We start from the raw sequence: 12,711 nt of genomic DNA on the forward strand, positions 1-12,711 counted from the left end.
TCAACACAATTAACATCATTACCTCAAAAACTGGATTGTATTCACCCTTAAAAACTGTTATTAAAACACCTTTATTTTATGCAACTCGTAATTCAAAAAGCATTCTTCCTTAGTGGACCTTCTTCTTTAGCAAAAAGCAATAGCTATTTTAGGTAGTAAACATGGCTTTGAGTTATACAGACATAGCAAAATGGGTCAAAATTTTCTAACCCGACCCGTTTAACCCGCAACCCGATTGACCCATTTAAAAATGACTTGTTTTGACCCGTGACTAGATTGACCCGACCCGACCCAAACCCGATCCGACCCGCACATTTTGCCACATATGCCAACGTTTATGCCAACGTTGAGTAAATTGAGATTAAAGTGTAATTCTTATAAAATATTTACTTATTCTTTTTCACTTAATATGTCATGTACTCTATTATAGTTTGTTTTTCTTTACTTCCACCTTCATTTTCTCTTCCTACTTTAAACAGATCGAAGATTATACCAAGATTGGCTTCTAGAAAGCTGGAACAAGAGTTGCACCAAATTTGGGTATCAAGTATTTAGTAGTAATTGGTAAGCGGTAACAATATCACCAGTGAGAATCTAATCACAGTTAAGAAACTCATAAACAATTGACAAATTGCATCTATTTCAAAAAAAAAAAAAACTTGTTTGAAAAATACGGGTTAACTTGACCTGTTCGCAACCTGACTCAACCGCAACCCGATTGACCCGACCCGACCGTTTTGCCATGTCTTATACTGCTAGTTTTAGGGATCAATGGTACTTTATTATATATAGTGAAACGTTAGGAGCGTTTCAAGAAGTATAGAAGACAAAATGGAATTCTTGGGTTGGGGTTGGTGGTATGACAAGCTGTAACCAATATTTATTTTTTGTATTTGTGGGAAAGGGGATGGAGTTAGGATTTGGTTTAGTGTGTTGTTTTTACCATGAACTAGTAGATAAATCTGTTATGATTTTGCTATTCAATTTAACTGATGAATGAGTTGAAAATACCATTACCATTTGGTTTATAAATAATCTGTCTACCAATTGGTTGATTACATCTTACACTTACACCTCTGATTAGCTGTATCTTTGAAAAGTGAATGAAGCGTTTCTTTGTAAAACTATATTCTATTTATTTCATGCTTCTGGATCATGCCGAAATATGTTGTTTAAAATTATATATTTTGTTAATTAAGTACTCTCCAGATGCTGGTACCCTCAAACCCAGTATCAATTATCTTGAAATAGACAAAATATTTTGATATATTATTATTCATGAGAGGAACAGAGGTTACAACACACAGAATGGATATGTCTTTCTCAGACTGTTTCAATTCAGCAATCAAGATATATACTACAGAAAAAAAAACATCATAACATGTTCTTATCCTACCAACCATCATAAGTTTTTTGCTGAGATGAAAGATTCATTCAAAAGAACACCAAGGAACAAAGACAACACTAAAAAGACATCCATCAAGTTACACAATTAACACAACTCAATACAAAATAGCCTCACTCATACTGACCATCATTACCATTGTAACTTAGTACACATTTTATTTATACTTAGACTTAGCCATAACACTTACTTACATTGAGCTATATAGAAGACCATCTGATCCAGTAGAGTTATTAACTTTTCCACAATTCAATCTAATCTCTCCAGCCGTCCCCGTTAACGGGCTAATGTTTCCCATTTTAATCATTGATACCACAAAGCTGGCAAAGAAGGCAGTCTGATTAGCAGTAAAGTTGTTAACAATGGCAACGGTTTCATCCCCGGTGGTTGAAAATAGTTCTTGATCGCTCTGGAGTAGACCCTCTAGAGCTTGAAGATTAGAGAAGTACTTATTGTCAAAAACATCAGGATTCGATCGATCGAGCCAGACCGAAATGCCCCAATGCATCTACAGTCTCTCGATTCCAACTTTACAATAATTAAACAACTTTGAGCACACTATAACAAGACTAAACATATCGTTTTGATCATGGTTTGCCAATATTACAAATTAGAGTTCTAAATACATAAATTCCTAAAACTTTAGAACCTAACAGTATTCACCCTCAAAAACTGTTATTAAAACACCTTTATTTTATGCAACTCGTAATTCAGAAAGCATTCTTCCTTAGTGGACCTTCTTCTTTAGCAAAAAGCAATAGCTATTTTAGGTAGTAAACATGGCTTTGAGTTATACAGACATGGCAAAACAGGTCAAAATTTTCTAACCCAACCCGTTTAACCCACAACCCGATTGACCCATTTAAAAATGACTTGTTTTAACTTGTGACCAAATTGATACGACCCAAACCGGAACCCGAACCGACCCGCCCATTTTGCCACATATGCTAACGTTGAGTAGATTGAGATTAAGGTGTAATTCTTATAAAATATTTACTTACTATTCTTCACTTAATATGTTATGTACTCCATTATAGTTTGTTTTTCTTTACTTCCACCTTCATTTTCTCTTCCTACTTTAAACAAATCAAAGATTATACCAAGATTGACTTCTAGAAAGCTAGAACAAGAGTTGCACCAAATTTGGGTATCAAGTATTTAGTGGTAATTGGTAAGCGATAACAATATCACCAGTGAGAATCTAATCACAATTAAGAAACTCATAAACAATTGACAAATTGCATCTATTTAAAAAAAAAAAACTTGTTTGAAAAATACAGGTCAACTCGACCCATCCCGCGACCTGACTCAACCCGCAACCCATTGACTCGACCCAAACAGATCCGCCCATTTTGCCATGTCTTATACTGCTAGTTTTAGGGATCAATGGTACTTTATTATATATAGTGAAACGTTAGGAGCGTTTCAAGAAGTATAGAAGACAAAATGGAATTCTTGGGTTGGGGTTGGTGGTATGACAAGCTGTAACCAATATTTATTTTTTGTATTTGTGGGAAAGGGGATGGAGTTAGGATTTGGTTTAGTGTGTTGTTTTTACCATGAACTAGTAGATAAATCTGTTATGATTTTGCTATTCAATTTAACTGATGAATGAGTTGAAAATACCATTACCATTTGGTTTATAAATAATCTGTCTACCAATTGGTTGATTACATCTTACACTTACACCTCTGATTAGCTGTATCTTTGAAAAGTGAATGAAGCGTTTCTTTGTAAAACTATATTCTATTTATTTCATGCTTCTGGATCATGCCGAAATATGTTGTTTAAAATTATATATTTTGTTAATTAAGTACTCTCCAGATGCTGGTACCCTCAAACCCAGTATCAATTATCTTGAAATAGACAAAATATTTTGATATATTATTATTCATGAGAGGAACAGAGGTTACAACACACAGAATGGATATGTCTTTCTCAGACTGTTTCAATTCAGCAATCAAGATATATACTACAGAAAAAAAAACATCATAACATGTTCTTATCCTACCAACCATCATAAGTTTTTTGCTGAGATGAAAGATTCATTCAAAAGAACACCAAGGAACAAAGACAACACTAAAAAGACATCCATCAAGTTACACAATTAACACAACTCAATACAAAATAGCCTCACTCATACTGACCATCATTACCATTGTAACTTAGTACACATTTTATTTATACTTAGACTTAGCCATAACACTTACTTACATTGAGCTATATAGAAGACCATCTGATCCAGTAGAGTTATTAACTTTTCCACAATTCAATCTAATCTCTCCAGCCGTCCCCGTTAACGGGCTAATGTTTCCCATTTTAATCATTGATACCACAAAGCTGGCAAAGAAGGCAGTCTGATTAGCAGTAAAGTTGTTAACAATGGCAACGGTTTCATCCCCGGTGGTTGAAAATAGTTCTTGATCGCTCTGGAGTAGACCCTCTAGAGCTTGAAGATTAGAGAAGTACTTATTGTCAAAAACATCAGGTGTGGTGAGGTCGAGATTGGTCACAACAGTAGTATTTCCATTCTGGGGGCATATTCCCTGCAGAGTTGATAAGTAGGTTGTGTTTAAGGTTGGATCAGGATTACCAGTGCTGCTAAAATTGTATAACCGGTTGATGAAAGTGCTACATTGAGCACGTCCAAACGTGTGAGCACCTGAAAATCAATCATGCATGCCAACTTTATATCAAAACTTAAAAGCAATACTTTCATCACAATGTTATTAACTCATTATATTATATATATCAATTGTGATTGGAATTTGTAAGCTTATGTGCGAATAAATAATAATTACCAGAGAGGGCAACAAGATCGGTGCTGTTGAGGCCCACGGCTAAGAACTTGGATTTCAGAACACTAAGGGCTTCTGTGGGGCCAGGAAGGAAAAGACCAGCAGCTGTTCGGTTTGCTGTAGTGCTGTCCCTTCTTCCCAGTGAAACATTCCACGAGGGACCTCCTGCCTGTGAGCGTGGATTAGTTTTACTTTTAGTTGGTATGTGATGCAAACTTTACATGTTATTTAAAATGTCAGCAATAGTCGAAGGTAGGACTTGCTTTTCACTTTTGTTTTAGTGATATATATTGTGGGTCTAGTAGAAGGACAAAGTTTTCTTTTAATCCGGTGGATTACTTATTAGTTTTTTAAACTAAAAGTAAAACGTGCAAGAATCAATCGTCACAGAATAAATGAAAAGAGATTCCTCCTACCTTGTCCTTCTAGTTGGGCTGTATCATATGGGGATGCCATTATTTTAGCATTGCATGTGAAGCAAGGTAATGTACATAAATTTAAAAACAAAGTATGCGGTTATGTTGTATAGGCATAATTTTACTATTGAGTTGATAAGTTGTGATTAGCCTAATATCGATCATAACTTTCACTTGTGTCCACCGGTGACATTTTTCACACACCAATCACAATTTACAATTAATCTCAATAAGTATGAATATTGTCTGAATAAATTGTGTGTCCCTAGATTTTAGGTCTCTTTCAAGCCCTAAAAAAAATGGCCTAATTATTATTATTAGTCCTTGTTACGTTCAATAAAATACCCCTTGTAATGTTGTTTATTTACAGTCCAACCTTTGAGTTTTAGTTTCCTCTTCTTCTGATTTTTTCCCTAGAGTAGAAGAGTTAATAAGAGAAAAGATTAAAGAGAAGGGTTTGTTGTTATTATACCAATGAAACTGATTCTTCAGCTGCAATGGCAAGAATATCAGCGCAAGAAACAGTGGCAGGACAAGCAGTTTCCAACGCAGTCTTTATGTTATCAACAACACCAAAACCCCTCGCCGAGTTATTATTTGGAGGAGCCTCTTTCTCACTTTGTATGGTAGCGGAGTTGTTCAACAAAAGTGAGCCATCACATCCCTGCAACAAAATTAAACATATGTGTTAGACAATTCAGACAATTTAACAGTCAAAAGCCCATTAAAGCAACATGTTTTGGCTGCTAAGAAATTAGAGGGAAAATAATTAGAATTTGATTTTGTTGTTTCACAAAATTTTCAAGAATTGTGTTTAGATTAGCTCTTTGATTATTCGCTGAAAATGGGTAAAAGTTTAGTTGTATCTAATAAAATTGAATTTTAAAAGCTATGAATAACTAAAAATATTTAAAAGTTGAAAGCTAATGAAAGTGAATTTTATATTTGTACATAAACAAAATAGTTTAAAATCTTAAAGCTAAAAGCTAATCCAAACATACTAAAATGTCTTCACAATAAAACTTGAATATGTTCTACTTTTGGAATCAAGGTATAGAAAGGTAAGGTTTCAAATTATCTTTCATTTTCATTTCATCAGTTGTCTTCCTTTATGGCTTTTTTTTCCTTAGATTGTTGGTAATGGATGCATTTCTTGTAGAGTGTGCTAAGATTGACGTAAGTTGATAGATTGTAACATCTTTGGACAATATTCTGAAAGAGTTCCCTAATATAGCACACTAGTGCTCTTGTCTCTTTTAGCTTATACTACTTTTTCAAGCTTAAGGCAAAGGTGAGAAGTAAGGGCGTGCAACCAATCCGCCAACTCGCCAAAACCGACCCAACCCAACCCAACCCAACCCAACCTATTGGGTTGGGTCTGTTTTTAGAGCTTGGTGGGTTGAGTTGGGTTATAATTTTTTTTTTTTTATAGCGGGTCGGGTTGGGTTTAGGTCATAAAATTCCAAACCCAACCCATCCCACCCATATATTTAATATATATATATATATAATATTTAATGAAATAGGGAGACGGGTGTGTGTGCAATTAAAAAGTTCAAGGAAAGATAGGTTTAGGTCACTTTCCACAAGTAGTTAGTAAAAAAAAAAAAAAAAAAAAAAAAAAAAAAAACTTTATGTGATATGATTCAGAATAAATCTTCAAGAAAGCCTGCTAAGTTTTCTCTCCTAGCATGAATTAATGGTGTGTAATGTGTGCTGCAATAAACCTTACCTTTTTTCCTTCATTATTTGCTTGAGCTTTTTTTTTTTGAGATTTACTTTATTTATGTACAACTTTTTAAAGGCTCTTTTTCTTCTAAGTACATCTGAGTTATTTTTAAAATAAAATAAGCAAATAAAATAAACTCACCTAAATACTAACATGGAATAAACTCAAGTACATGCAAAGAGAACTATGAATTAGCTAGTATATATGCGCCAAGTTTTATGGCCTCACTTCCATCATACTCTCAAGAAAAAGAGGAGTAATATGAGTTTAAACTCATTAAAACAGGCAAGAATGAAAGACTTTTTTTTTCCTCTACTGCTAAACTTTGTGAAGGTAAATTCTTAAGAGGAACAAAGCAAATTAATGGGTTTAAAATTAATGAAAAGTTAGAGAAATACATTGACAAAGCAGTCATGGAAGTGAAGCCTAATGAGGCTACCGCCAANTGATAAAAATTTTAAAATAACCATTTTTTTTTATCTTATTAAAAAGCTAATTAATTCACACAAACCTAGTAAATTACTATCATTGTTTAGTCATTAGTGTTGTTTGCTTTTAAGGAGTTATATTAATACTAATCTTTGGTTTTTTAAAATATATTTATATTTATATTTTTTTTTACTCAATTTAATAATAATAATAATAAATTTGTCAAACTCATAGGTTTAACCCGATCCATATTGGGTAAGTGAAGCCTAATGAGGCTACCGCCAATTCGAGCATCTGTCTTTAAAGCCTCTGCGATGATTCCACGTACGATGTTGGACGCGTTTGGACACGTTGAATCATAGAATGTTGGACTCAGCTGGGCATGAGACAAAGATCCTCCAAGCAAAACCACACATAAAAGACCTATCAGTAGCGTACAGCAAGAAGAAGAAGACATTCTTTTCTGCAATATTATTTCACTCTAATAAACAAGAATAGCTTCAGTGTTTGAGTGTTTAACAAACCAAATTGTGACCCTTTATTTATAAGGTGACAAACAACATTACATTAAGGTGAAAAACGAAGAAAATGAAACCCATCACGTTTGGCAGTCGAGGTGCAATGCACGCTTTGGAAAAATTCACGGGATTTGAAAAAGTCTAAAGTTGATAAAAAAGATAGGTCCATATTCTGTCGCATCAAATAAGATGTAGGGATGCATTTCATTGTGAGAAAAAGTAAGCCGGCACCATTTTGTCAGAACTTATCTGCATAGTGACTTATGAGGATTCACATAATACCTACGGAATTGCACATGTTGCAATGCCTCCGCTTCCTTCACAATTTTTTAAACTTTTTTTTACTTTTTAACTTTAATTTTTTAATTTTTTTTAATATATTTTATTTAATGACTGGGATTGAAAATTGAAAAAGCCATTGATTAACTTTAATTTTTTAATTTTTTTAAGATATTTTATTTAATGACTGAGATTGAAAATTGAAAAAGCTATTGATTAAGTATTGCACAAGGTGCAATACAATACTTAGAGTATTGCCCCTGATGTGAATCCGACTTATGAGCGGAAAAATTATGAACCAAACTCATCATTTTTCTGCCATTCATGCCCACTTCCTTCACAATTTTTTAAACTTTTTTTTTTACTTTTAACTTTAATTTTTTTAACTCTTTTTAAATATATTTTATTTAATGACTGAGATTGAAAATTGAAAAAGTCATTGATTAAGTATTGCACTAGGTGCAATACAATACTTAGAGTATTACCTCTAATGTGAATCCAACTTATGAGCGGGGAAATTATGAACCGAACTCATCATTTTTCTGCCATTTATGCCCGTTTGGTAAAGAAGTTTAACTAGTGTTATTTGTAATTTTTTAAAATGTGTATAGGTAAAAACGTGTTTAAAAATATGTATAATATTGTTTAAAAATTGAAAATAGTTGATTAAAATACCCAACCCATCAGGCTCTTTTGTCTCATAGGAGAATTGCGGTGAAAATTATAGAAATTGTTGTATTAATAGACTAATGAAAAAAATAAAACTGTCGGTGGAAATAAGGCTGGTGAGCACTAGAACCACACGTACAGGCACGTGTTTATGAAAAATCAGATAAGTTTGTCAGGCAGGTAATTGCTTTCCCTGGATTCTAGCTAATTAGTACTTACTATTCTTCTACGCTACATGGACTGTGTTATTTTATTCAAAAGGTAATGGTTTAGACTTGGCTTTATTGTCGTGGAAAAATAATAAAATATTGCCATTTTGGTGGGTTTGAAATATCAAATAAGACTGCCAGTCAACAATTTGCTTTTGTCCGTTTGTTATTATGGTAAGATGTAGAAATTTTTAACGGTGGAGTTTTAAGGGTGGAGCTTTTAGTTTTAAAAAAATAATATTGCCAGTTTTTTTGAAAATATCTCTAGCCTTTTGTATATTTAACAAATTAGTTAATAAAAAATAACAGATGTGCAGATATTTTGGCTAAAATGGGAGCATATTTAGTTTCGAGCTTCCACATTTTGTATGAACTACCGCCTGTGATGGTAAATGCGTTAGCTTTTGACAAAGTTGAGCTATTTTGTAATAAACTAGTTATTTAATGTACACTCACTTCCGCCATTTACCAAAAAAAAAAAAAAATAATAATAATAAAATAACTTCTAGACAAGAGAATTTGAAAATGGCGAATTCCATCCTTTATGTTTTGAAAACTGAAATTTTAGCGTTTTCTTAATAATTTTTTACTCAAAAACTAGAATAAGATTTCGTTTATTTTGGAACGATTCTTAAGGCCAGTAATTTATGATTTTACATTTAATTCAATTATGCTATTTTTGGTAAATTTTAATATTTTGTCATCTAATCGCGTAATTAGTATGAATTAAGGTTTCAGACTTTTAGCCATTAAAGGCATATCAAACTATAATCAATAAATATAAACATTTTGTCAATTCTTTTTTCTGCCGGATTCCAGTTTATTTCCTTGTGGATTCAAGAGAACCTCTCGTAAATTGAAGGTTTACTACTAGAAGTTAATAGTTCAGTTTTTGTCCCATCAAGAGAGTATCATGTATGTATTCTTCATGCTTCTACGGCATCAAAACCATTAAACCAAGATCCTTTAATTCAAATTTCTAAGGAGATTTTAATTTTTCAACACAATCAACATCATTACCTCAAAAACTAGATTGTATTCACCCTCAAAAACTGTTATTAGAACACCTTTACTTTATGCAACTCGTAATTCAGAAAGCATCCTTCCTTAGTGGACCTTCTTCTTTAGCAGAAAGCAAGTGCTATTTTTATATTTTAGGCAATAAGCGTGGCTTTGAGTTATACAGCTAGTTTTAGGGAGCAATGGTATACAACACCTTTACTTTATGCAACTCGTAATTCAGAAAGCATCCTTCCTTAGCGGACCTTCTTCTTTAGCAGAAAGCAAATGCAATTTTTATATTTTAGGCAATAAGCGTGGCTTTGAGTTATACAGCTAGTTTTAGGGATCAATGGTACTTTATTCTATATGGTGAAACGTTAGGAGCGTTTCAAGAAGTATAGAAGACAAAGTGGGATTCTTGGGTTGGGGTGGGGGTATGAAAAGCTGTAACAAATATTTATTTTTTGTATTAAATTTGTGGGAAAGGGGATGAAATTGGGATTTGGTTTAGTGTGTTTTTTCCAACATGAACTTGTAGAAAAATCTGTTATGATTTTGCTATTCAATTTAACCTATGAATGAGTTGAAAATACCATTACTATTTGGTTCCAATTGGTTGATTTCATCTCTAGCTAGATTACACCTCTGGTTAGCTGTTATCTTTGAAAAGTGAGTGAAGTGTTTCTTTATAAAATTATATTCTATTCATTTCATGCTTTTGGATCATACCAAAATATGTTTTTTAAAATTATATATTTTGTTTATTGAGTAATCTCCAGAAGCTGGTACTCTCAAACCTTGTAAACCCAGTATCAATTATTTTGAAATAGACAAAATATTTTGATATATTATTATTCATAACCTAGCATGGATAACACGTACAGGCACGTGTTTATGAAAAATCAGATAAGTTTGTCAGGCAGGTAATTGCTTTCCCTGGATTCTAGCTAATTAGTACTTACTATTCTTCTACGCTACATGGACTGTGTTATTTTATTCAAAAGGTAATGGTTTAGACTTGGCTTTATTGTCGTGGAAAAATAATAAAATATTGCCATTTAGGTGGGTTTGAAATATCAAATAAGACTGCCAGTCAACAATTTGCTTTTGTCCGTTTGTTATTGTGGTAAGATGTAGAATTTTTTAACGGTGGAGTTTTAAGGGTGGAGCTTTTAGTTTTTAAAAAATAATATTGCTAGCTTTTTTGAAAATATCTCTAGCCTTTTGTATATTTAACAAATTAGTTAATAAAAAATAACAGATGTGCGGATATTTTGGCTAAAATAGGAGCAGATTTAGTTTCGAGCTTCCACATTTTGTATGAACTACCGTCTGTGATAGTAAATGCGCTAGCTTTTGACAAAGTTGAACTATTTTGTAATAAACTGGTTATTTAAAGTACACTCACTTTCACTGTTTACCAAAAATAATAATAATAATAATAATAAAATAACTTCTAGACAGGAGTACTTGAAAATGGCGAATTCCATCCTTTATGTTTTGAAAATTGAAATCTTACCGTTTTCTTAATAATTTTTTACTCAAAAACTAGAATAAGATTTCGTTTGTTTTAGAATGACTCTTAAGGTCAGTAATTTATGATTTTACATTTAATTCAATTATGCTATTTTTGGTAAATTTCAATATTTTGTCATCTAATTGCGTAATTAGTATGAATTAAGGTTTCAGACTTTTAGCCATTAAAGGCATATCAAACTATAATTAATAAATATAAACATTTTGTCAATTCTTTCTCTGGTGGATTCCAGTTTATCTCCTTGTGGATTTAAGAGAACACCTCGTAAATTCAAGGTTTACTACTAGAAGTTAATAGTTCAGTTTTTGTCCCATCAAGAGAGTATCATGTATGTATTCTTCATGCTTCTACGGCATCAAAACCAAGATCCTTTAATTCAAATTTCTAAGGAGATTTTAATTTTTCAACACAATCAACATCATTACCTCAAAAACTTAATTGTATTCACCCTCAAAAACTGTTATTAGAACACCTTTACTTTATGCAACTCGTAATTCAGAAAGCATCCTTCCTTAGTGGACCTTCTTCTTTAGCAGAAAGCAAGTGCTATTTTTATATTTTAGGCAATAAGCGTGGCTTTGAGTTATACAGCTAGTTTTAGAAAGCAATGGTATACAACACCTTTACTTTATGCAACTCGTAATTCAGAAAGCATCCTTCCTTAGTGGACCTTCTTCTTTAGCAGAACGCAAGTGCTATTTTTATATTTTAGGCAATAAGCGTGGCTTTGAGTTATACAGCTAGTTTTAGGGATCAATGGTACTTTATTCTATATGGTGAAACGTTAGGAGCGTTTCAAGAAGTATAGAATACAAAGTGGGATTCTTGGGTTGGGGTGGGGGTATGAAAAGCTGTAACAAATATTTATTTTTTTGTATTCAATTTGTGGGAAAGGGGATGAAATTGGGATTTGGGGTAGTGTGTTTTTTTCAACATGAACTTGTAGAAAAATCTGTTATGATTTTGCTATTCAATTTAACCGATGAATGAGTTGAAAATACCATTACTATTTGGTTCCAATTGGTTGATTTCATCTCTAGCTAGATTACACCTCTGGTTAGCTGTTATCTTTGAAAAGTGAGTGAAGTGTTTCTTTATAAAATTATATTCTATTCATTTCATGCTTTTGGATCATACCAAAATATGTTTTTTAAAATTATATATTTTGTTTATTGAGTAATCTCCAGAAGCTGGTACTCTCAAACCTTGTAAACCCAGTATCAATTATTTTGAAATAGACAAAATATTTTGATATATTATTATTCATAACCTAGCATGGATATGTATTTCTCATACTATTTCATGTTATAATCCTAATGTTTCACATAGATTAAGTGTAAGCTTAATCATGTGTTTATAAACTCTTGGCACCCTTTCTTTACAAGTCGGTTTTTAAAGATGAGTTCTACTTATGAGTTTGTAACATTTAGTATCAAAACTAGCCACCACCCCAAGTAATCGGGTGTAGCTTTTTGAGTATGAAGTCAAATGAGTTGCGGTTTTGTTGTTGGAATTGTGATCAAATGAGTTGAGTCATCATAAACGTTGGCTATGAAGCGTGGAGATATGTTATGATTCTAGTGTGAGTTCTCCCCATGAGTTTGTAAGCTTTCAATTCAACAATCATAATATATACTACTAAAAAAACATCACCTAGCACACATATTATTTATACATAGCCATAACAGTTATCATAACACATTTTATTTATGCTCATATG

The 12,711-nt window shown here is 32.5% G+C and overlaps 1 protein-coding gene across 1 annotated transcript; it reads right to left on the reverse strand.

Annotated features, from left to right (window-relative positions):
• Window positions 1-3,453: 3,453 nt before the first annotated feature.
• On the reverse strand, window positions 3,454-7,313 carry LOC112005596 (peroxidase A2). Its single transcript, XM_065771169.1, has 5 exons — window positions 7,044-7,313; window positions 6,747-6,774; window positions 5,092-5,283; window positions 4,207-4,372; window positions 3,454-4,067 (listed from the first exon to the last, which is right to left on the reverse strand). The coding sequence occupies exons 1-5, from the start codon at window positions 7,232-7,234 to the stop codon at window positions 3,616-3,618; spliced, it is 1,029 nt and encodes a 342-aa protein (XP_065627241.1). The 5' UTR covers window positions 7,235-7,313; the 3' UTR covers window positions 3,454-3,615.
• Between the last annotated feature and the right edge of the window lie 5,398 nt (window positions 7,314-12,711).

This window comes from Quercus suber, unplaced genomic scaffold (genome assembly GCF_002906115.3).
Source record: "Quercus suber isolate HL8 unplaced genomic scaffold, Cork oak 2.0 scaffold_40, whole genome shotgun sequence".
Lineage (NCBI taxonomy): Eukaryota > Viridiplantae > Streptophyta > Magnoliopsida > Fagales > Fagaceae > Quercus > Quercus suber.